General features: G+C 43.7%; 1 protein-coding gene across 2 annotated transcripts in view; it reads right to left on the minus strand.

Moving 5' to 3' along the window:
- LOC127632853 (calcium/calmodulin-dependent protein kinase type 1-like) overlaps positions 1-24,902 on the minus strand; it is a 76,150-nt gene that overhangs the window by 16,541 nt on the left and 34,707 nt on the right. For both annotated transcript variants that reach the window (XM_052111662.1, XM_052111661.1), the window contains exons 3-4: positions 16,210-16,341; positions 9,571-9,645 (exon numbers count right to left, since the gene is read on the minus strand). In XM_052111662.1, the coding sequence (XP_051967622.1) occupies positions 9,571-9,645; positions 16,210-16,341 (207 nt within the window). The remainder of the gene's footprint in view (positions 1-9,570; positions 9,646-16,209; positions 16,342-24,902) is intronic.

The following is a 24,902-nucleotide window of genomic DNA, read 5'->3' on the forward strand; positions in this document are numbered from 1 at the left end:
TCATCTCACGGAAGCCCTCGAGGACCCGGAAGGCTCCCAGGTGCTCCTAAGACGACCAAACCAGAGACCGAGACGTTAGCTCCGGAGGTGTTAAGACCTCTCCGTTCCCCGGTGGAGGGCCGGGAGGAGAATCCTTTGTGTTTACATTTTCCACATTCTCAATAATAGAGCTATTTCCTTTGCCTCTGGGTCACCTGGCCCGCAAATGCCGTTCTCACGGCAATCTGCTTTCAGATTACGACAGTCCCGGTACACCGGACGCGGCGATCCCGCCTTCCGGCTGCCCACGACTGTCCCCCGGCCGGCCGGTTCAGACGAGTCCAGAGGATGCCAGCATCAGACCTCCTCCTCAGTCACGAACCCGCCCCCTGCCGGGTGCGCGGAGCAAGGTAAGTGCTTTGAGTCTATTCTCAGCACCTCAGCCTCAGGCCGCAACGAAGCCGCCCGACACTGCATTACCTGTTCCGCCCCGCTGCAAGGCCCCGCCGGGTACGTCCAAAATACTCGTCCCTTTGGTGCCCCTAGCGTAGAGCTGGGAAGCGTGGCTTTCGCTTCCCAACGCATCACGCTGGCTGCACTGGATCATTCGACTCGGTTACGCAATTCAGTTTGCCCGGCTCCCGCCCCCCTTCAGGGGCATCCGCGGAAATCACGACCCTCTTAGCCAAGGGCGCGGTAGAGCCTGTCCCTCCAACCGAAATGAGGAAGGGTTTCTACAGCCCTTACTTCATTGTACCCAAGAAAGGCGGCGGCTTACGACCAATCCTGGACTTGCGAGTTTTCAATCGGGCCTTGTTAAAACTCCCGTTCAAAATGCTCACGCAGAGAAATATTCTGGCTGGCGTTCAGCATCTAGATTGGTTCGCAGCGGTAGACCTTAAGGACGCGTACTTCCACGTCTCAATTCTGCCACGACACCGACCCTTCTTACGGTTCGCGTTCGACGGCCAGGCGTTCCAGTACAAAGTCCTCCCCTTCGGCCTGTCTCTGTCCCCTCGCGTCTTTACGAAAGTCGCAGAGGCGGCCCTTGCCCCGCTACGCGTAGCCGGCATCCGCATTTCTCAACTACCTCGACGACTGGCTCATCCTAGCACACTCTCGAGAGTTACTATGCACACACAGAGACCAGGTGCTCCGGCACCTCAGCCGCTTGGGGCTTCAGGTCAACTGGGAAAAGAGCAAGCTCACTCCGGTTCAGAGCATCTCTTTTCTCGGGTTGGAGTTAGACTCAGTCTCAATGACAGCACGTCTCACGAGCGAGCGTGCTCAGTCGGTGCTGGACTGCCTCGCTTCCTTCAAGCCAGGCACAGTGGTCCCTCTAAAACATTTCCAGAGGCTCCTGGGGCATATGGCGTCCTCAGCGGCGGTCGCGCCACTGGGGTTGATGCATGTGAGACCACTCCAGCACTGGCTCCAGACTCGAGTCCCGAGACAAGCATGGCACCACGGCATGCATCAGGTAAGGATCACCCCCGCCTGCCTCAAAACACTCCGACCCTGGACAGACCTCTGCTTTCTACGGGCAGGAGTGCCCCTGCAGCAGGTGTCCCGACGCGTCCTGGTCACAACCGACGTCTCCCGGTCCGGGTGGGGTGCCGTGTGCAGCGGGCACGCAGCAGCGGGCCGTTGGAAAGGGGCCCCGCTGCGTTGGCACATCAATTGCCTGGAGTTGTTGACCGTCCTTCTTTCTCTCAGGAAGTTCCTCCCGTTAGTTTGGGACAAACATGTCCTCGTGAGATCGGACAGCACCACAGTGGGGGCGTACATAAATCGCCAAGGCGGCGTACGGCGTACGACCTGTTTGCCTCCCAGGAAACCTCCCCACTGCCCGCTCTGGTATGCCCTAACAGAGGCTCCCCTCGGGACAGACGCGCTGGCACAAAGCTGGCCCTCTGGGCTGCGCAAGTACGCTTCAAGTCGCTGCGCGCCACTCACATCCCCGGCAAGCTCAACGTCGTAGCGGACGCGCTATCACGACAACGCCTGCCCGGCGGGGAGTGGAGGCTTCACCCCCAGTTGGTCCAGCTGATTTGGGAACGGTTCGGCAAGGCCCATGTAGACCTGTTTGCCTCCCAGGAAACCTCCCCACTGCCCGCTCTGGTATGCCCTAACAGAGGCTCCCCTCGGGACAGACGCGCTGGCACAAAGCTGGCCCTCTGGGCTGCGCAAGTACGCATTTCCCCCAGTGAGCCTTCTTGCACCGGTGCTGTGCAAGGTCAGGGAGGATGAGGAGCAAGTCACGTTAGTGGCCCCCTACTGGCCCACTCGGACTTGGTTCTCGGAACTCAGGCTTCTCGCGACAGCTCCTCCCTGGCGAATTCCCCTGAGAAAGGACCTCCTCTCTCAGGGACGGGGCACACTCTGGCACCCACGCCCAGACCTCTGGAACCTCCACGTCTGGTCCCTGGACGGGACGCGGAAGAGCTAGCCGGCTTACCGGCGACCGTTGTGAATACAATCAACCAAGCCAGAGCCCCTTCTACCAGGCACTTTCACACCCTAAAGTGGCGCTTGTTCACAGATTGGTGTTCTTCCCGAACTGAAGAGCCGCAGAGATGCACTATCAAGTCAGTGCTCCTGTTCCTACAGGAGAGGCTGGACGGGAGGCTGTCCCCATCCACCCTCAAGGTGTATGTTGCCGCCATTGCCGCCCACCACAATCCTGTAGACGGCAAGTCTTTGGGCAAGCACGACCTGATCCTCAGGTTCCTGAGAGGCGCCCGGAGGTTAAATCCCTCCCGGCCAGGCCTAGTTCCCTCCTGGGATCTCTCGGTAGTCTTGGCAGGACTCCAGAGACCTCCCTTCGAGCCGCTTGAATCAATTGGACTCAGGGCCCTCTCTCTTAAGACGGCCCTGCTGATCGCGCTCGCCTCCATCAAGAGGGTCGGGGACCTGCAAGCGTTATCTGTCAGCGACACTTGCCTGGAGTTCAGTCCCGCAGATACGTCTGTGATCCTAAGACCGCGACCGGGCTATGTGCCCAAGGTTCCTACCACACCATTCCGAGATCAGGTAGTGAACCTGCAAGCGCTGCCCCAGGAGGAGGCAGACCCAGCCCTTTCGTTGCTGTGTCCAGTGCGCGCCCTGCGCATCTACCTGGACCGCACACAGAGCACCAGACGCTCTGAGCAGCTTTTTGTCTGCTTTGGGGGACGGCAGAAAGGGAATGCCGTCTCCAAACAGAGGCTCGCCCACTGGGTTGTCGACGCCATCACACTGGCTTATCACACCCTGGCCGTGCCCCTACCCTTGCGGGTCCGAGCTCACTCAACAAGGGGTGTTGCGTCCTCGTGGGCTCTGGCAAGGGCACCTCCCTAGCAGACATCTGTAGAGCCGCGGGTTGGGCAACACCCAACACCTTCGCGAGGTTTTACAACCTCCGCGTTGAGTCGGTTGCGTCTCGTGTTTTCTCAGGTCCGAGCCCGTAGAACTCGGTAACACGTAGACCGACCGGCCGGGTGGATCGCTTGCGCCCAGCGGCCTTTTCCTGACGTCAAGGTAAAGTAGTGCGCCTTCTTCCCAGGGCGCCCCAATCTGAGTTGGGACCCTGGTCGCTTCCTCCCCAGCCCTCCGGGTCCGCGGTTCAGCGGAGGAACTCGCCGACCCAAGCCACTGCGGGTACCCTGATGGCCACCCCGTACTGGTATAGGGGCTCCACAGGTAAAATAAGAAGGCCTCCGGTTCGGACTCCCCCTGTGTGTAATTCCACGGTTCTGTCCCCTTAAGAGCGGACCCCCGTGTCTCCCTTAGGCAGTTACAGCCGCCCCGGTCGCCGTGCTGTAGCAACTCCCCCCTTTCGAGGCTGGATCTACCACCGCACCATACTTTCCACACGAGCCCTAAGACGGCCGTGTGACGTGTCTACCACTTTTCCTCCCCAAGAAAATGGGCAGGTGTGGTCTCCGCAGGGTCTGGGTAAGACCCCCTTCCCTATATGCGTGTAAGGGCCCCGGCCGTGATTGCTCTATGCGAGAAACATAGAGAGAAAGAGGCCCAGCCAGGCTGGCCCGTTCCCATGTTGGCAAACATCGCCTTGTTCCCCTCCCAGGGTAACTAGAAGGATTCCGATGTTCTTATGGGGCATTGGGGAAGGGTACGTGCAGCCAGGTACAGACGATGCGCGGCACTGGATGAAATCCCTGCCCGCCTCTGTATCAGCGGTTCACGTACACGGTTCAGCGCATGGCAAGATTGGAATGGGTCCCCTAGTGTCGCTTCTCCAACACAACGTGGAGAGAGCGACAGAAGGGGAACGTTTGGTTATGTATGTAACCTCCGTTCCCCGAGGGAGGGAACGACACGTTGTGTCTTTCCTCCGCCATGTCGCTGAACCGAGCCACTGTTGTGGCCGGACCATTTCCGGCTCCTCAGAAAAATCCTGAATGAACTCCCGTATTTGCCCCGCTTAAATACCCGTATGTCCGGGGGCGGGGTATGCAAATACTGACTGCCAACTCCCATTGGCCCTTTTCAATAGATCAGAGGTGAATATCGGCGCTCAAGAGAGACCCCTAGTGTCGCTTCTCCGACACAACGTGTCGTTCCCTCCCTCGGGGAATGGAGGTTACATACGTAACCAAACATTTTTTGCATTAAAGCAATGAGAAAGTAAAAAAATCTTGATGATTTTCTTTATGCAAAACATGTATGCTAATTTATTTTGTACTTTTCTTTTGGTTTTATTGTGAAATATGAGTAATTTCCTCATCACAGACTCCTAACAGTGATAAACCAATATATTGGTTTCTAGGATTTTCTCCCCTTTTTCTCCCCAATTTGGAATGCCCAATTCCCAATGCACTCTAAGTCCTCATGGTGGCGTAGTGCCTTGCCTCAATCTGGGTGGCGGAGGACAAATCTCAGTAGCATCCGCACCTGAGACCGTCAATCCATGCAACTTTTTTGTAATTATTTGTTGAGTGTGTTACGGAGACCTAGCGCGTGTGGAAACTTCACGACATCTACATCCACACACAACTCAACACGTGCCAAACTGAGAGCGAGAACGTCACTGTTGTAACCTCCGTTCCCCGAGGGAAGGAACGAGATGTTGTGTCGAATGAAGTGACACAAGGGGTCTTCCTGGGATGCCAAACGTACCTCTGAACCTGAGAAAAGGCCAATGTCAAGTTGGCAGAGAGAATTTGCATGCCCCGCCACGGACATACGGGTACAAAGGTAAGCGGGGCAGCGAGTGCCAGTCAGGTTTTTGCACTGAAGAGCCGAAAATAAGGTACGGCCATTTACAGTGGTAGATCTATTGTTGTGGCAGGAGGGACACAACGTCTCGTTCCTTCCCTCGGGGAACGGAGGTTACAAAAGTAACCATGATGTTCCCCTTCTGTCACTCACTTGACGTTGTGTCGAATGAAGTGACACAAGGGATCCCATATAAAAACGCCACGCACTGACCGTGTTACGTGAACTGTCGAGACAGGTGCAAGCAGGCTACTGCGTGCTAGAGGCACCTGTGTCGGCTGCACGTAGCCCTCCCCAATGCCCCCAAAGAGATGTCACATACAGACCTAAGGAACAGGTGCTGCGCTGTGACCTTCGTGGCTCTGAGAGTGAGGTTGGTGGCAGAGCACAGTTCCTGCAGCACGTTGCGTTTGGAACTACCCAGGTGCAGGTCTTTGAGTGCCTTGGCTTGGTGAACTTGCAGGAGAGCCATGGCATGCAGTGCGGAGGTGGCCTGTCCGGTGGCGCTGTAGACTTTCGAGGTCAGTGATGACGTCATTCTACGTGTTCTTTGGATACAAGTGGATCGCAACCGCTCTGTCCACCTGGCTGACCTCCGTGTACCCGTAGGCCATCCCGCCATCCAGGGTAGTGACAGTGGACGAGCGGAGGGGTCGGTTCCGGGCATTTAAAAGGGCCCTCCACGACCGCTCGTCATGCTCTTCCGGGAAGAACGAAACCGGGGGGTGGACCTAGGAACCGATTGAGTAGCCGTGAGGGGGGGGATGGAGGTTTCCATTCCAGCCTCACGCACACGGCGGCCCGGGAAAGCATAGCGGACATCTGCACGTCAGCCTCAGACTGGGCAAGCAGACCCGAAGGTGGCAGCCCAGACGAGTCATCACCATCAGACGCTGCTGTGACGCTCTCCAATGCAGCGGCGATGTCGTCATCCAATTTCCGGTTTCTGGCCACGAGGCCGCACTCATCCCAAGCTTGGACGGAAGCAAGCAAGCGTGCCGGGGGGCGGGTGGTTCGTGGGGATTTTACCCGGTGAAACCGAGCCCGTCATCATCCCCAAATCGCATCCAGGAACTACATCTTTAAAAAGACGCGTCCCAAAAAGGACGTTCAACGCCTGCTGTGTATTGCTCTTTTATGAGTGGGAACTCAAACTCTTTTGAGGAACTAAACTTTTTTTAGGAGGAAAAGCACTCTTTCAGGCAATGAAAGCGTTGTCAAAGTGCCCAGGGGCGTAGACTGCACAGCGTGCAGAGAGAGAGAATGCCAGCTGGACACGCGCCATAGATCCAACAGCAGTGCTTATCGCCAGTAGAGGTTAGTGGAACAGTGGTGAACTCAGCTTGCTGTTGCACAACCGTTCGGCTCCGAAGAAAAATTCTGACTGGCACTCGCTGCCCCGCTTCCCTTTATACCCATATGTCTGGGCATGCAAATTCTGTCTGCCAACTTGACATTGGCCTTTTCTCAGGTTCAGAGGTACGTTTGGCATCCCAGGAAGACCCCTTGTGTCAATTCATTCGACACAACGTCGAGTGAGTGAGTGACAGAAGGGGAACCACATTATAGTGACCACGAGGAGGTTACCCCATGTGACTCTATCCTCCCTAGCAACCGGGCCAATTTGGTTGCTTAGGAGACCTGACTGGAGTCACTCAGCATGCACTGGATTAGAATTCGTGACTCCAGGGGTGGTAGTCAGCGTCTTTACTCGCTGAGCTACCCAGGCCCCCATTTTTTGAGAATTTTGAGTAACTATAACAATTTTACTTCAACTATTTTTAAAATTTACTATGTATTTATCACAATTATATCAGCCATTGAAAAACCTAAATTGGTCGACCACTACCTTTTAACTTCTTAACACAGGCAGTACAATGAAAAAGGAGTAACCTGCAAAAGGGTCTATTTCTACTAAACCCATAAAAATGACTTTCGGTGGTGTAACATAATTTGTCAGGTTGATTTAATCCAATTACATTTTATTGTTGACTTGAATAAAACCAGTAAATTTAGATGTTACCACATGAAGTACATTTTCTTGTTTCCAGATAAAAAAATGTTTACATTGTATGCTTATAAACAATTAATCTTTGTTCAGCAGATTGTGCTTTGTGTGTGTACTGTATGTAGGAAGAAGGGAATGTTGAGGTTGGGATTTCACAGTCTGTGGTATTTGAAACATCGAGATTGTGGGTGAAAACACACACACACACGCACATACATGCATGCTGAGTTGATATCTCGCTGAGTTTAAAGTCCTTCCAGGCTTGAAGTCCTGCTGTCTGAGCAGAGAGCTGGCAGCAACCGCAAAAAATGACAATGAACATACCTTTCATCTTTAGACTCATTTAGATCTCTGTTAACACAGCTCTTGTGGAAAATGACCATGTGCTGTGTTTTTTTTTTCATCACTGGTAACTTGTAAAATAATCTGTCTCTCTTTTTTAGATCCACAACTACCTCTCTCTCTCTCCACTGACATTTCAGATGGTAGGAGTGAAGACGCAGGTGTGAGCATATTTAGCCCAGCCCTGCTCAGTGGTCTATGAGTGCCTATCTGAGTGTTTGTCTGCATTTGTTTAGCCTATTCCTTGATTTCTCAGTGGAGTAGACAATAGCCAGCCCCTCTGGCACACACACACCTGTGCATTACCTGTTCCTGTGTACCTCTACGAGGCCTGTTGGAAAGACACATGAAAGCGTCAAGTATTGTATCGTGTAACTTCTATTGGGTTCCTATGATCGTTTAACAAGTCTGTCATACTACATAGATTATTTGTGTTCTTATGCCAGCTTAAAGGTGGACTCAGTACAGTTTTACTAATAAAGAAATTAAATGAAATTATGAAACACGTGAATATAACATCTTTATTTGAAAACAAGCGTGTTTGAATGATGCTGCATCCATGCCCCTAGGTGTCAGTATAATTCCAATACGACATGAACAAAAGTGCACATATAAAGAAGAACCCTGTATGATTTCAGTGGTTATTTACAGCAGAATGTCCAAGCTGCTCTTTACCATACAATGAAACTGACTGGTAAGCACAACTGCCAGGCAATAATCTAAGGGAAAGATTTTCAGTGAATAATGACTTGAATATTAATTTCATCAATCTACAGTATTCCTCACACAAAGCTATCTTATGGCTTTAGAAAACTTGGAATATAGCGCAAGAGTCTTCTTTTATGATACTTCTAAAGTGCTTTTTTGTCCTTTTCTGAGTTTGACAGCTCCTAGTCACTATTCACTTTCATTTACATTACATTTATGCATTTGGCAGACGCTTTTATCCAAAGCGACTTACAGTGCAATTATTACAGGGACAATCCCCCCAGAGCAACCTGGAGTTAAGTGCCTTGCTCAAGGGCACAATGATGGTGGCCATGGGGTTCGAACCAGTGACATTCTGATTAACAGCCCTGTGCTTTAGCCACTACGCCACCACCATTCTCACTTTCATTGTATGTAAGAGATTGCTTTTATGCTACAAAGATAAGTAAAAAGAATAAAAATAAAGACATAAAGGGTTAGAACAACATGAGGGTGAGTAAATTATGATGGTATTTTCATTTTGGGGTAAACTAGCCATTTGTAATTTGACTTCCCTGAAAAATGTGAATACTTTCAAAAGATGGGAAGGGTTGATTTTCTTTATCTGAATCTGTTTTGACATGTCTTTTTGGTGGCTCAAGTGGCGTAAAAAAAATAAACAAACGCACTTTACCTTTAAATCCGACCTCTCTTTTGCTAGCATTTGCCCATATATGGTCATTTTGCTCTGCCTCTATGTAGTCCATCAGCAGATCTTAAGTTCAGAGGAAGCGATAAGAACTCTTCTTGCTTCATTACATTGACTCAACTTTGACATGCAATTCTAGTCATATTGTTGCATTTGGTTTGGCATTGCTGCTTTGGGGGTGAGTAAAAGGCTAGAAACAAATTAACTAGTTTTATTGAAGTTTAAAAAAAATAATAACATCAATGAATCAAACTGAATACATTAGGTTACACCAAAAAAACTAATTTTAAGGGCTAGATTCTAAGGTAGAAACAGCTCCTTAAGCTGACTACAGCCGTTTCAATCTTTCTGAAACAGCTTTTTAGTGTGTAAAAATCCATTTGTAACTACACTGATACATATGGACATTCATTCAATGCAAAAGCCACACTACATTCTAAACTTAGAGAGCTTTCAAGTCAGGAAAATGAATTAGTTTCAGATAAAAGGCTAAAAAAAAGGCATCCAGCACACGGCAGCTGCAATAGATAGTATCTTAATTGTTTGGAGGTCGGGCTTGTCTGCAATGTGTGGAAAGCAAAAAAATGCAAAGAGATAGAAGAGAGAGAACAGAACAATCACTCACAGTTGCATGACAAGGTAGAGGTGTGATTTACTCTCATAGATGTCCTCTAGGGAAACTATGTTGGCATGTTTAATCCTAGAAAAGAGAAAGAGAGAGGTAAAAAAGTAATTACATGTCAGCTCAGGAACTGGGCAAAATATCTGTGTATAGCACTAGGGCTGGGTGACAAATGACATTCACTGTATATGTATGATGATTTTCCTGTCCATTGTAAAATTAAGCAAAATCATGAATTTTGATGATGCTCCCAGATGATTTTAATGCGCTTTAAATTTGCACTTTACGGTTCCTAAAGATTGCGACAATAGACTTGTTTTTATTTTCTTTCCTCATGTGTTTAAAACAAGTGATTTTCAATTGTTCTGAAATGAAAACATTATGTTTAAATACTGGAAACTGGTTATAACTGGTTAATTTTATTCCGATCATTTTTTCATGAAACCAAAGGAAAAAGGATTTATCACAGTATATTTTTGGAACTACACCACCTTATGTTGCCCGAAAAAAATGCACCTGAAGGAAAATGCTACATCACACATCCATCCATCCATCCATCTTCAACCACTTATCCGAAGTCGGGTCGCGGGGGCAGCTGCTCCAGCAGGGGGCCCCAAACTTCCCTATCCCGAGCCATATTAACCAGCTCTGACTGGGGGACCCCGAGGCGTTCCCAGGCCAGTGTGGAGATGTAATCTCTCCACCTAGTCCTGGGTCTTCCCCGAGGCCTCCTCCCAGCTGGACGTGCCTGAAACACCTCCCTAGGGAGGCGGCCAGAGGGCATCCTTACCAGATGCCCAAACCACCTCAACTGACTCCTTTCGACGCAAAGGAGCAGTGGCTCTACTCCGAGCTCCTCACGGATGACTGAGCTCTTCACCCTATCTCTAAGGGAGAAGCCCGCCACCCTTCTGAGGAAACCCATTTCGGCCGCTTATATCACACATTTCTTTGCATAATTGTCCGTTGTGGATGTCGCATTCTCTGAATGAAGACCTTTTTAACAACTATAATTACTACATATACATGCATGGTTAATTCAGATACAAGAAAACATTATTAGATGTAAAAAGTACTTTTCTCAGTTGTTTCCAAGTATTCACTGAATTATAGCTAGATATGATGCATTAATACAGATTTGATGTTGCCAGGTTTTGACTCAGAAGCAGCTTTAATCAAAATCGTATATAACTGTTAACTAACTGTATGCATGTTATGATTTATTTTGTGATAAACTGCAAATGTTTTGTTTATTTTGATGCAAGTGACTTACTTTGAGCTTGTTTTTCCAGAGATTGCTTGCTTCTCTTGAAAGATCTGGCAACGCTACAATTGGTATTTCCCCCAACCCTTAGCGCAGAGTACTGTCATATTAAAAATAACAATATTACTTTTATTCTGTTCTAACCAGTAACCATTTGGTAAGGAGGCTTTGGAACTTCTGAACCGGAACGAAAACATTTAATTGTTGCTCAGAACGAACGAAATGAAATACATTCCATTTTTAGTACCTGCTGGATGGAGCTGAAAGTGTCAAAATATGTGCAAATTTGTTGATGCATCAGATTAGTGTTTGTATTACTGAAACTTCACATCTCATTCTAACAGCCCTAATGAATCTGTCTTCATGAGAACTGATCTGACACCAGATCTCTCCTGGTCCAGATGAATCTCTGTCACAATATTCTAGACTGCTAAACTGATCCAGATGCTTCATAAATATTTACCAAGGGGGCGGACCTGGAATCAGGTTTCCTACAACTTATAGCCTGAGATGCAACGTAAATATGAAACCAGGTGTGTGTGCGTTGATTCCTGCAGAAGAGAGCAAGAGGAGGGAGAGAGTGTGTTTGCTGTCTAGGTTCCATCAAATTTCTTATGTATATAACAAACATACTGTAAGACATGTGACTAACCACAGCATAATGTGATATTTGCATAATGGCTGGAATGGAGAGACACTAGTAGCAGGATGACAGGCAGAGAAAATCTCACTAAACTGTAAAACAGTTTTTTACTAATTAAATTACAAATTAAAGTTCTGCATTTCATTCCAAGTCTTCTGAAGCCATATGATAGCTTTGCGAGACTGAAGAGACAGACATTTAAGTTTTAATTAACTGAAAATTGTATTGTGAACATGTGTGAGTTTGATGTCAAACCTGGCACAACACGTCTCGAAGCAGCAACTTTAAATATGCACAAAGATGAATGAGATTTGAACAACATGATCACACAGGAAGTCGGCATGTTGTTTCAGAGAGTTCTGGTAGCCTAGGATCCGCCACATTATGCAGACTCACCTACAAGCGGCATTTCCATTTAGAAATGTTGGCATCGTCTCCGGCTTGTAGCGTGACCAGAAGCACGAAGCGTCAGTAGCGTGGGAGATCCAGGTTCAGATATCGTGTTGAAACCAGGAAGTAATCGCATTTGGATAGTGACGAGCATGCTTCGGAGGTTGAATTTTCCCATCTAACATTACATATTACTCCACTAATGGTTAGGTTTAGGTTAGGTGTTTAGGTTGGGGTGTACAGTTTAGAAAATATGCATTCCTCCTCAATGTATTACTGCATATACAGCTGAAAATATCTCGCTTTTGAAAACTCTCTCTGGGCATTACTTCCGGAAATTGGACGTACCCATACGCCCTACAACACGTACATATCAGTTTTTATGTGTACATTTTTAAATCAGTGCAACAATATCTCAGTGCGCTTTGTCCCACATGTCATAAGCAGTATTTACACATTTAACCCACACCCTCACAGGTGTACTGGAAACTATTGCAGCTATTTCAGGCTGTTAAACAGTATAAATCCATGTAAACATCAAGGTTAAGTGTAAATGCCTTTTGCTCTGCTGATCGCAATATTGACAACTGGAGTGCGAACAGACAGAAATTCTGCTCAACGCAGTCTGCATATTCGGCTTTCAGGGAACGCCGGAACTGCTGTACAGAACTAATAATCTAAATTCTATCGATACTGAAAACTGTAAATAAATTGAAATAACAACTGAAAGCTATAAAATAGCATAAATAGGCATTATAATCATTATCTTGCTTTGGTTAATATTTCTCTGTGGGACATTGTTCGTGTTTTCACAGTAATAATTAATAGAAAGGATTCCAAACCTCTCTTCTTATTGACAAATTCATCCAGATCTGACAAATACCCAAAAAGGGATAGTTTACCCAAAAATGAAGATTCTCTTATCATTTATTAACCCGTATGCCATCCCAGATGTGTATGACTTCCTTTCTTCTGGTGAACACAAATTAAGATTTATTTGAAGAATTTCTCAGCTCTTTTGGTCCATACAATACCAAAAATGTAAATGAGTGCCAACATTTTAAAGCAAAAAAAATAAAATAAAATAAAATAATCACATAAGCCAGTGGTTAAATCCATATCTTCAGAAGAAATATCATAGGTGTGGATGAGAAACAGATCACTTTCACATTATTCTTGTGTTTTTAGTGATTCACATTCTTCTCTGCATATCGCCCCCTACTGGGCCTCATCCACACCTATCATATCACTTCTGAAGATATGGATTTAACCACTGTAGTCGTATGGATTACTTTTATGGTGCCTGCATTTGCTTTTTGGAGCATAAACATTTTGGCATACACATCTGGAATGGCATGAGGGTGATTAAATGATGAGAGGGTGATTAAATGATGATCTTCTTTTTTGGGTGAACTACCTCTTTAAACAAATAGCTCAGCCATAATTTAATATTCCGTCATCATTTCCTTAATCTCATGTTGTTCCAAACCCGTGTGACCGTCTGTATTCTGTGGAACACAAAATGTTAGGGACTGACAGTCTCAGTCATCATTCACTGAAAAAAAAAACACATTCACTGAAAGTAAATGGTGACCAAGGCAAACAAGCTGTGTAAAATCTCCTTATTGTGTTGCATGGAAGAAAGTCATAGGGGTTTGGAACAACATGATGGTGAATGATGACAGTATTACCATTAATAATAATAATAATAATAATAATAATTCTGTGTAACAGGGTTTAAAAGATGGGCAAAGAGGAGGCGGGAACCAGCTAAACAGTCAAAATAATGTTTAATGAAAACGTAAAAAAAATACACAAACATGAACACACACTGCAGCTGCGTGTGGCTCTCTCTCTCCTGCGAGCTCTGCCACATCCAGCTCGGCCCTATCCCTCTCCTTGGGTGATTAGCCCGATTAGGGGCCGGCAATGCACACTCAAGGCCAGGCCCCGCCCTCCTCCTTGTCACATTCTATAATGCATGTTAAATGTGTATTGTGTAATGGAATGTAGGGAGTTAACGTCCAGTATGTCATTTGTGAATATAACTTTTTAATCACTACTTGAGAACTCTTTTAATTGGATACTTTCTTACTCTTACTCAAGTCATTATTTATGTTAGCACTTTTACTTCTATTTGAGTGATTATTTTTGTAAAGTAATTGTAATTTTACTAGAGTACAGTTTTTGGCTACTCTACCCACCTCTGAATGCAGGAAAAAACCCTCAAAACCTCACCCACCAAAATTACTAGTAAAAAGTTACCCGCCATTGCCGGTGGAAAGAACACCCTGTTTTGTGTTTGAATTTAAAAAAAATGAAAACATTGGTTCTTGTGAACCATTTCTTCAAGGACCAGAGATCATTAACTTTCAATGAGAGGTGGCGATTGCTTGACGGGATGAGAGCGTGTCCAGTAAACTAAGCAGATCTCTTGTGACATGATGAAATATTAAGGGAATTTTTGTCAAAAGAAATACAAACATTTACCCATACTAGTGACTGACAGTACAGCGACCTAGCGCCCTCCAGTTATAATAACGCCATCCGTGTGAACTGGGGCATAATGTTCCCAACCAATGAGTTATTGTCCACTTAAGATTTGTGAAAATGCATATTTTCCAATTACTCTAACCCAGGCACACAACAGTATGTCATGTATGGGCTGTACTTCCCTCCCACACAGTCTTGTTTTCATTCAAGTCAAATTAAATATGCTGTCTCTGACTAAACCCTATGAGGGGGTGGATTTGGTATTAATTCACTGCATAATACATAAGAGTTAAAGAAGAATGTATAAAGTCACACATCTTTTTCCGTGACCCCTCAGTCCTCACTGCCCCCACAGCAATCAACAGCCCAGCCAGTTTACAATGACTTGCATATGTGCTGTGTGAGCGTGAGCGTGAGTGTGTGTCACATGCGTGGGCTCTAATTGAGTGGAGCGGTGGAATCCCACACGCCTCTCTTCGGCAATACGACACGAAAGAGGCACCTGAGTGAGTCATTGGTACTCAAAGAGTCTCTCTTCCACATGTTCTCTTTCTTTCTTTCCTTTCAGTGAAATGTCCACCTACCCACCCACTCCCCTCTTCGCACACGCTCTCTCTCCCCTGTCAGGCATGCGTGTGGCCTTGTCCTTGCCTCTATCTAAACTCCACGGTATCTAGACCCACACAACTGTGGGCAGTCAGATATAGCACGACTCAAAAGTAGAACAATCTCCCTCTTCGGTGAAACCCTGCCTGGCAGATCTAGTACTTGCTGACAGCAGATTTGTGCATGGCCCTTAAACTCTCCTGAGCGTCCTGTAATCTGGCTGGCAATGTAAGGTCAGTGCTTTGCTTGAGGACGGCCAGCAGGATTTACCATGACAATCTGAACTGCTTAAACAGTGCTGGCAGTAGTGACATCACATTGCTGCTGAACAATATCTGTCGGTGGCAAGGACACAAAAGCCCAGGCTAATCTAGAGGTGGACTTATTGTAAATTGCTTTGGATGAAAGCATAGTTTTTGACAGATGAGTTGTTTCACAATTGGAGAGCACACAGACGGTAGATCTATTCTAAAACCTAAAGCTGCCTTGATGTCTACTGACTACATGGGTAGCTGCCTTCTAAGTCACACACAGATGTTGGGTAAAAAAGTACATTTCTAATTAGATTAAATTTGTACTTTTTATTAAAATAAAAATATTATAGTGCTGCTCATCACAATTATTTCAGGAATTTCTTTCTCTGTGAACGGTACATTACATTTTGGCCAAAACTAGGTCTAACGCAATAAAATCTAGCATAATGAACAGTGTTCGTATTGGGAGTGTGCCTATATGATGCCTTAAAATGTTGTCTAGGTGGGCAGCTCACTAGGTTAGAAACAGATATAAATTAAACAAACAGTGCAGTAGATTTACTAGCACACCCTAGTTTAAAATCCCCGCCACTGGTGACAGCAGCGTTGTTGAGAAATGCGACTTTGTAGCGGGCAGTGAGTGTTTCCTCATTCACATGTCTGCTCAAATCTCTCTTTGAATGCTGTGCCTCTTTGGCTGTGGTAACCCGGGCAACCCAGACACTAAAAATAGCGTTGGCTGCTTCAGCTCCTGACATTCCCACAGAGCTTTTCGATTCCAGCGGTTTAAACATGAGATTCTTAACACACTCACAAATCACTTTCTGTACTCTCTCTCTCTGAGATAACACAGCTGTTACAGATAGTGTATACTGTGAACTTTGTGGACTTTAAATCTCTGGATTTCACTGTGCCTACAGCTTGTAGGTGTTGTTAATGTGAGTGTGGCATACATCCGTAATTGAAGAGAAACAGCTGTTTCAATGACTCACTTGTGGAGCACAGCAATCTCATTCTCAATGCTGTTTTCTTTTCCCTCCAGAGCTTTTTTCGGGATGCATTTTATCGCCACTAGTTTTCTTGTCCTCTTCTCTTCTGCAAGCACCACCTCAGAGAAAGCCCCCCTGAAACACAAGATCCAGAAAACCAAACAGAATTTAAAAACACTGCTTTTCTTAGGGGAGTTGGGGAAATTGGCATATGTAAGAGAGCGCAACAGTATGGCTCAGGAAGTAAATATTTTTATTGATTTCATTTATTTTCTCCACAGATAAATTACTTTATAGTGATAAAATATAAGCCATAAGTCAGTGTGATTTCAACTTATTCACCAACCAAATTTCTGGTACAGAAACACACTACCCAGAATCCTGAAACCAGATCCACCAATCAGAAAAGGCGCTGCTACTGTGCAATGGGAATGATGGCAACAGAGCTCAACAGTGACCGCCAACAATATTATATATATATATATATATATATATATATATATATAAACAGATCAGCAACAACATTAAAACCACCTGCCTAATATTATGTAGGTTCCCCTCGTGCCACCAAAACATCGCCAACCTGCCACTCAGAATAGCATTCTGAGATTATATTGTTCTCACCAAATTTGTATAGAGCGGTTACCGAAGACTTTGTCAGTTGGATCCTGTCTGGCCATTCTCTGTTGACCTCTCTCATCAAAGGAAAGAAAGAAGAGAGAGAGCTTGACATGAGCAGTATTAACAACTGTTGCACACGCCTGATCTCTGGTAGGTGAACGAAATTTATGCCAAATAATAGTAAGTTTGATAGGCAGCGCTCTAAAAGTGGAACATCGCTCCCAATATAATGAATGGAAGCTCAGCAAATCATTTATTTTCATTGAGCAGACTCTTCTATCCAGAAGAAAATAATTTTTTATTATTAAAATAATGAAATTCTTGTCCACAGGTCACAAAGACAGTTTTATTGAATGGCTTCATAGATTATAATAGGAGCAATCCAATGTTCCCGATCTCTCCGCTGAGGAAATAATTGTGGGCATCTAAACTAAGATACAATTTCATTGCCTCTCTCGCATAGATGCTTAATATCAAAAACACATCTGGATAAGTCACTTCAGGTAAATATTTGATGTTCTTTGAGAAAATATGTTAACTCTGTTTATTATTTAAAGGATCTGTTAACAATACCGAAAGTGCTCTAGTATCAGCAGTGTTCAACTTCCTTTGTTATTGTTTACATGCATGAAATGGATATATATATATATATATATATATATATATATATATATATATATATATATATATATATATATATATTATTTTAACCAGTTCTAAAGATTATAACTGAATTGGCCACAATCAAATCAATAAAACATGTTCTGAAAGATCTGATACCATCAGTAAACCACCCAGTCTGTTCAATATTTGAGAATGGAATGATGCTATTCTGAGAGAGAGAGAGAGAGAGAGAGAGAGAGAGAGAGAGAAAGAGAAAGAGAGATAGAGAGAGTATACTCATTATTAACCAGGATGTGATTATAGCTCCTCAGTAGTACAGATCCGAGCAGACTAACTGATCGTACAGAGCTCAGCACTTAGAGGACAAAAACTGATATGAGACATAGTTAAGCCTGTGTGTGTGTGTGTGTGTGTGTGTGTGTGTGTGTGTGTGTGTGTGTGTGTGTGTGTGTGTGTGCGGTTTACGAGGACTTTTTTTTTAAGGGTACAAACTGGTAATTACAAGGACATAATACTGTACATGTGGACATTTCTAGTGTCCCCATAATTCAAATAATTAAAAAAAACATACTAAATTATGTTTTTTGGAAAATGTAAAAATGCAGAAAGTTTTTTGTGAGGGTTAGGTTTAGGTGTAGGTTTAGGGGTTAGAATCTATAATTCATACAGTATAAAGACAATTATGTCTATTGAGAGTCCTCATAAGGATAGCCTTGAGGACACAGATATGGGACGTATCTTATCAGCCCAGTGGTTGTACCATGCACACACTCATGTACAGAAATGCCAAACTAGTGCCTATATGCACAACTGGACATAACATTTAAACATGCAGCATACTGACATTGATATGAACAGTGGAAAATTGCAGAGTGTGCATATGTTAGACATAGTGTTGAGTGTGTTGAGTCAGTGTTGAGATCTCATCAAACTAATTGCATCTCAACAAATGAAATCTGCTGCGGAGAATTGCACACTGCGCGCACGCACACACACACACACACACACAAATATGCGTACATGCAGCCAGAAATGTTTTTCCTGGGTTCAGACCCTAGTAACATTGCTGGGATCAATCCCAGAACATGTCTGTGTAAACAAGAGCAGAGCCGATAACGGGAAGGGTGCGTGTTGTAGTGATGACATATTTATCATGCAAAGGAGAAAGTATTATAATTGTAGACTAGAAATGTAAGATTATGAGAAGGCTTTTCACAGTGTTGATCGAAAGACCCTCTGAAGCCTCCTTAAACACTGTGGCATTCCAACCAAGTTGGTCAGCTTGATCAAGAACTCATACGAGGGAATGACATGCAGAGTCATCCATGGAGGGCAGCTCACCAACAGCTTCCTGGTAAAGACCGGAGTCAAACAAGGATGTTTACTGTCACCTTTCCTCTTTCTTCATGCCATTGACTGGATCATGAAGATGTCCACCTGTGACTGCAAGAATGCAATCCAGTGGACTTTGTGGAACCAGCTCGATGACCTGGACTTTGCCGATGATCTTGCACTACTCTCCCACAGGCACCAGCAGATGCAGGAGAAAACAAATGTTGTGACAGTCATCCTGAAGACCTGAAGATCCTAAAGACCAACATCAGCAGTACCGAACCAGTCAACCTGAATGGAAGTCCACTCGAAGAAGTGCAGACTTTCACTTACTTGGGAAGCATTACAGACCAGCTGGGACGCAGACGTCAAGGCAAGGATCGGCAAAACGAGAATGGCTTTCATACAGCTCAAAAACATTTGGAGCTCAAAAGAGCTGTCTTTGAAAACAAAAGATTCGGTTGTTCAACTCTAATGTAAAGGCAGTACTGCTTTATGGGGCCGAAACCTGGAGATCGAGAAAAAACACCATCAAAAGAATTCAGACATTTATCAACAGCAGTAATAGAAGGATACTACAGATCCGCTGGCCAGACACTATCAGCAATACCAGTCTATGGGATAGAACCAATCAACGTCCTGCAGAAAAAGAAATTCAGAAGAGAAGATGGAGATGGATAGGGCACACCCTACGCAAACCACCAAACATCAATTAGCAGGGTTTGCGATGGAACCCCCAAGGAAAGTGGAAGAAAGGCCGTCCAAGAAACACCTGGCGACATGACCTTGAGGCAGACATCACCAAGATGGGATAAAACTGGAGTCAACTGGAAAGAATGACCCAGGACAGAAACCTCTGGCGATCTATTGTTGACGGCCCATACCCTGAAAGGGGTGAGAGGGCATAAGAAGAAGAATAGAGATATAACGGTTTCACGGAATACCTTGGTTATAAAATCACACGGTCGTCATACAAATGACATTTTCTCATTCACGGCATTGTGTGAATATAAAGTCAGGATATTTTTCTGATTTGATTTAAATTAAAATGAATTTCCATTGTTAATATCAATATCAAACTTGACATCATAAAACAAATAAATTTCTATTTAATTCAGACAGTGCAATGTTGGAGTCTGATAACCTAACTGCCCCACTTTAGTCTTCAGAGGGGGAATATTTAGGTTACTTAAAATGTTGATTAGATTACATAAGCATTTTCTATCCCGTGAAAAGCCATTATAAGGCATGTTTGTAAAGAAAGTGGCCCTGAAACACTTGAAAAATTACAGAATGGACAAGCTTTAAAAAAAATGGAAGAGAAATAAATTAACATGTCTAATTTTCTCAAAGGAAAACGCTTAACTGAAAAATATTGTCTTTCTTCACCATCCATCTTTCATTCTTTTGGCAAAGGATAGTAAGATTGGGAGAAATTGGGTTCTGACAGGTAGTTTTAGCTGTACCTAAAGTCACATTAAGCATTTTTCACATTAGGCATTTTAGAATGTCCTGTTAATCATGTGAAAGCAAAATAAAATGTCCCATAGCTATTTCGTTGGAAGAATGTTGGCCGCCAACATTGTATTCACATTGTAAATTTAACCTGGCATATTTGACGACCTTCCTTCAGATATTAGATTTTGCATTGTATTATGTATACTTGGACAGACAGATTAAGACAAGTTCAAATACACAAAAACTGCTGTAGCTTGATTATAACTGTGCATGTAAACATACTGATAGATGCTAGTCTTATACATGCCCAGTTAAAGGTGAACTCAGTAAATATGTCCTCCATAAATTTTTTTACTCTTAAAGAAATTATTTGTCATTTTGAAACATATATATAAAATCATAGACACCCAGATAAGATGAAGACTCCAGTCATTTCAGTCATCTTGTAAAATCAGTATTATTCTACATGGAGAGGTTCCCCTCAAGGGCTGCCATTTTAAGATCACATGACCAGCCAAATACTACTCGCTTAATCTCAGTAACCTCCCTGTTATTGGACACTTTCACTCAGGGATTAAATGAATTATGGCTCAATTGGAATAGTGAATTTCTACAATGGCATCAGTAACTAAAAACTATTGATTTTGAATGATGCAGCATCCAGGCCCCTAGGGGTCAGTGTAAGTCCATGATGGCATAAACACCAACATTTCTTAGTGCACCTTTAAGTATGTAGAACCGCAACAAATGCAAAACTACAACAGAAAATTAGAACAAAAAATGTTGTTTGGCAAAAAATAGTAACCTCATGCACGGATGTCACAAGATATAAAGTATTAGTACTGTTTTAAATGCATCTATTCAGGAAATACTTTTGACAATATATTCATATGATTAAAAAACCCACTAGATTTAGATAAACAAGGACTAGATTTTTAGATTTTCTGAACCTGAGAGTGGTGTCTGCCTGTGCAAAATGCTAGGGTGTTGAGGGAGTTTGCAAAGGCATTGCTACGTAGTTGCTAGTGCATTGTTATGTGGTTATGGTTTCAAGTCTGATTACTAAGAAAAGTAACAGCGCACCTCTCTTCAAAAAGCCAGGTATTTGATGTATTATTCTTGTCCGTCTGTGTATGAGGGATGAGTTCTGCATCAAAGTTTATTACTTTTTGTTTGCTCAAATTCTTATGTATGTACAATAAGAGCAGGAGTAATAGTGATGCTTGCCTTGGAAAACACAGCTAAAAGAGATGCTGTCACATGGCTTCAGTGAGGGTGAAGGTTTGAAGAAGAGGATTGTAGGATGAAAGATAGCAAAGCAGCACATTCTTGTCCGGTCACAAACACAAGAGGACAGCTGTCTGGTAGAAGCAGGGGATGTGGACTAGATTACAACACAGGCCTGTCTGCTGTGGCTTCCTGATTAAACTCCACTTCCCCAATGACATAGAGGACAGAGAAAGGATTACAGGGGGCATAGACAGACTCCAAAACATGATCTGGAATCAGCTTGTTTCAGCCCTGACCAACTCATCATAATTGTGGTTTACGTTAACCATGATCCATGTCATGATCATCAGTTACACTTGAATCTCCTCTTCTCGCCTGTTCCTGAAGCTTTTTAGCCCGAGATGGAGCACTTGTATTAAACTGAATGGGAGAAATTGGAGCACCCAATATGGCGGGTGTAGAAAAGGAAATCCCATTTTACAGGTACAAGAGCCAATCACCTTTTAGATACAAATATTGTCAGTTAACCTGAGAAGGCATATGCGCATTAGCTGCACTGACCTGAAAAACAGCATTTTTTTAGCGTGATCTGAGCTACAGATGGACAATTTATCATACCACTGTTATCAGTTTTTTATTAAATAGGTTCGTAATCATAATCCTTTGATCGTAATCCTGGCCCACTGTTTTGGGGATTTTGGTCTTTCCCCATTCAAGTAGATTGGACCTGTTCTTTTGTGCCAGTTGTATCCATAGAAAGTATCTGCCTCGGGATGTGTTTTCCATGTTGACTGCTGAGAGGTCTAATATGCCTTGAAAAGGACTTTGCCTGTTCCTCATTGTTTTGCTCATTTAGTATGAGCATCTATATCTTTTCCAAAAACTAGTGTGGCTTCCATTGGGGTTACATTTTCAGAAATATCAGTCGATCTTTAATGTTAGCCTACCTCTTTTAATTTGTTTAATTATTTTCACGATTTTCTGTGTACACTTCCTGCTTTCTTGCTACATAGCAACCTTGTAAAATCAGCCTTCTGTGACACTATCTGCAATGCTTTTCATGTGGAGGTGAACGTGCCGCTTGTGTTGATAGCTGTACTGAAGCTTTGACGTGTTAAGGCAGCATCCTAACATAAATGAAACCTGATTTGCATTTGACGTTAGCAGCGATAAGCTAATAATGTGGTATTTTAATAAGCATAAAAATGCATAGCACACACAATATTTGGTAAACAGTCCATTTTTAATTTGAACAATTTTTATAGATAATGTAAAAAATTATATATTTATAGTTGACATTTCTTTCGACTGACCACCATTTTGGATGGATTCTGTCCCTTAGTTCACCACAATGCTTTCAGTGTGCATTCTCTGTACAATGTTGCAGCATAATGTTGCTACAATTTGGAACAGCCTTTGTCTCTGGAATGTGTTTATGATGCCTTAAAATGCTGTTCTTTAAAATGATGCCTTAAAATGCTGCCCTCCATGTTCTCACTAGGTGTTGGAACAGAAACACACAAAGATACTCTCTATTTCATAGCATGTATAACTGCTTTCCTGTCACCCCTTTCTCATTTATCGGTTCTTTCCCTCCATTAAGCACTTTTTCCCATCAACATACTCTCTTAACATAATCTCTTTCTTTCTCACATTCCATTAAAAAAATTCTGTTGGGAATTTGTAATGAGTTTTGCTGGGTTTGGCAGCTGATAAGAAATTGTGGTTTTCCTGAGAGGAAGTGGAGGTCAAGACCAGAGCAGGGCAGAGAGGCTTGCAGTCAATGTTGTAAAACTTAAACATCTCACTTTAGAGGATTAAGACAGCAAAAAAGAGACTCTCTTTGACTTTAAACTCACCCATTTCAAATTAGAGCACTGAAAAAACTGCTTCAGGGAAACAAATTACATGGGGGTGTGACATTCTTTAGAAAACGATTAATCCAATCTAATTAGATACTACAAACAATTTAATAAATCATCTCTCAAGAGACCAACACCACATGACATCTTCATTCCTGAGACAGTGCTCAGCCTAAATTCCATTCAGTGCAGGTTCCACAAACTCTGCTTATTTCTGCTTATTGGGTTATGTAACGTTACCGAAAATAAACAAAATGCAGGTGCAGCCTGTGTGCTGCAGGTCAGACTGAGACAGAATCCAGTGAAGCAAGTCAGACAGTGTCACTGGAGAGATGCCATATACAGTATCTTAGTTTTACTTAGGTTACCCATAAAAGCTGCTCGAGAGTTGGTGCAAGATGCCCTAATCGGCTGATCTGAATAAGGTCTTTAAAGGTAATAGTTTAGTAACTCACCATGAATGCTCCAATCAGACTCTCAGCATAAGTTTATAATTACATGTGTCACTTCTTAACATTATTAACTGACAAAATAGTGGTCAACCGATATTGTCCTATGCCTGATGATGATATCTAAAGGCAGGGAGGCAGATATAAAGAATATATTCTATATTGCTGAAATTTAAAAAGCAATAAGGCAAGAAAGGCAGTGTTTGTTACAGTTATTTTACCAGTTCTTGGGCACAACACAAAGTAAAGAAACAGCAGGGAGACCTAACAGGTGGCATGATTATCGGTCCAGCTGTATTATCAGTCCTTCACTATGGTAAACCTGGCTTTTGTGACTGGAGGGATTATAGGGAAAGACCAGCCTGATCTCATGAAAATGACGTGACAGTGGCAACATTTTTGCAAAATGCTTACATGGTTCATTACACACATCGCGGTATGCTTCCGCTAAAGCAACCACATCATTTTGCGGTACTTCAATTACACTTTTGGCTCACGTGTCAAGTCGCGTGCTCTTCTGGACCCAAATTCTTTGCTACCGCGCAACTTGATAGAATCTGAAAAAGCATGAAGTTGGCTATGTAATGCAAACATTAAAATGTATAACCGTACAAGTCATGCACCCAATCACCGGGTTTGATGTCATAAGATATCATTGTGTGCACAGTAAGTGTTTATGAACTGATAATCTATCGTTTTACACATAATTTCTGTGAAAGTGTATAAACGTCTAGAGTTTATTTTATCAGGAATCTGTTTTAATATGTACAAGCCATGCAAGAAATCATTTTGTAATAATGTAGGTAGAGTACCACAATTTTATAAGACCCAAAGCCTATGGAGCAATCTCCTATTCAAGGCAACAAACTCCATACATAGGCAAAAACGGAATACCATTTAGTCTGTTTCTCTGTCCTAAACTCTTTGAAAAACATAACAATAAAGGACAGCTGAAGCAATCTCATCAAAAGTAGTCTGACAAAAAGCAAAACTATCCAGAGGAACAATAAAAAGATCCTTATGACACTTATGAAATCCTCTTCACTCATATCCCTAATCCCATTCCCGTTAGTCATTTTGATAGAGTTGCTGTATGAATGCTTCTAACACATAAATTACA

Source organism: Xyrauchen texanus, chromosome 39 (genome assembly GCF_025860055.1).
Source record: "Xyrauchen texanus isolate HMW12.3.18 chromosome 39, RBS_HiC_50CHRs, whole genome shotgun sequence".
Taxonomy (NCBI): Eukaryota; Metazoa; Chordata; class Actinopteri; order Cypriniformes; family Catostomidae; genus Xyrauchen; species Xyrauchen texanus.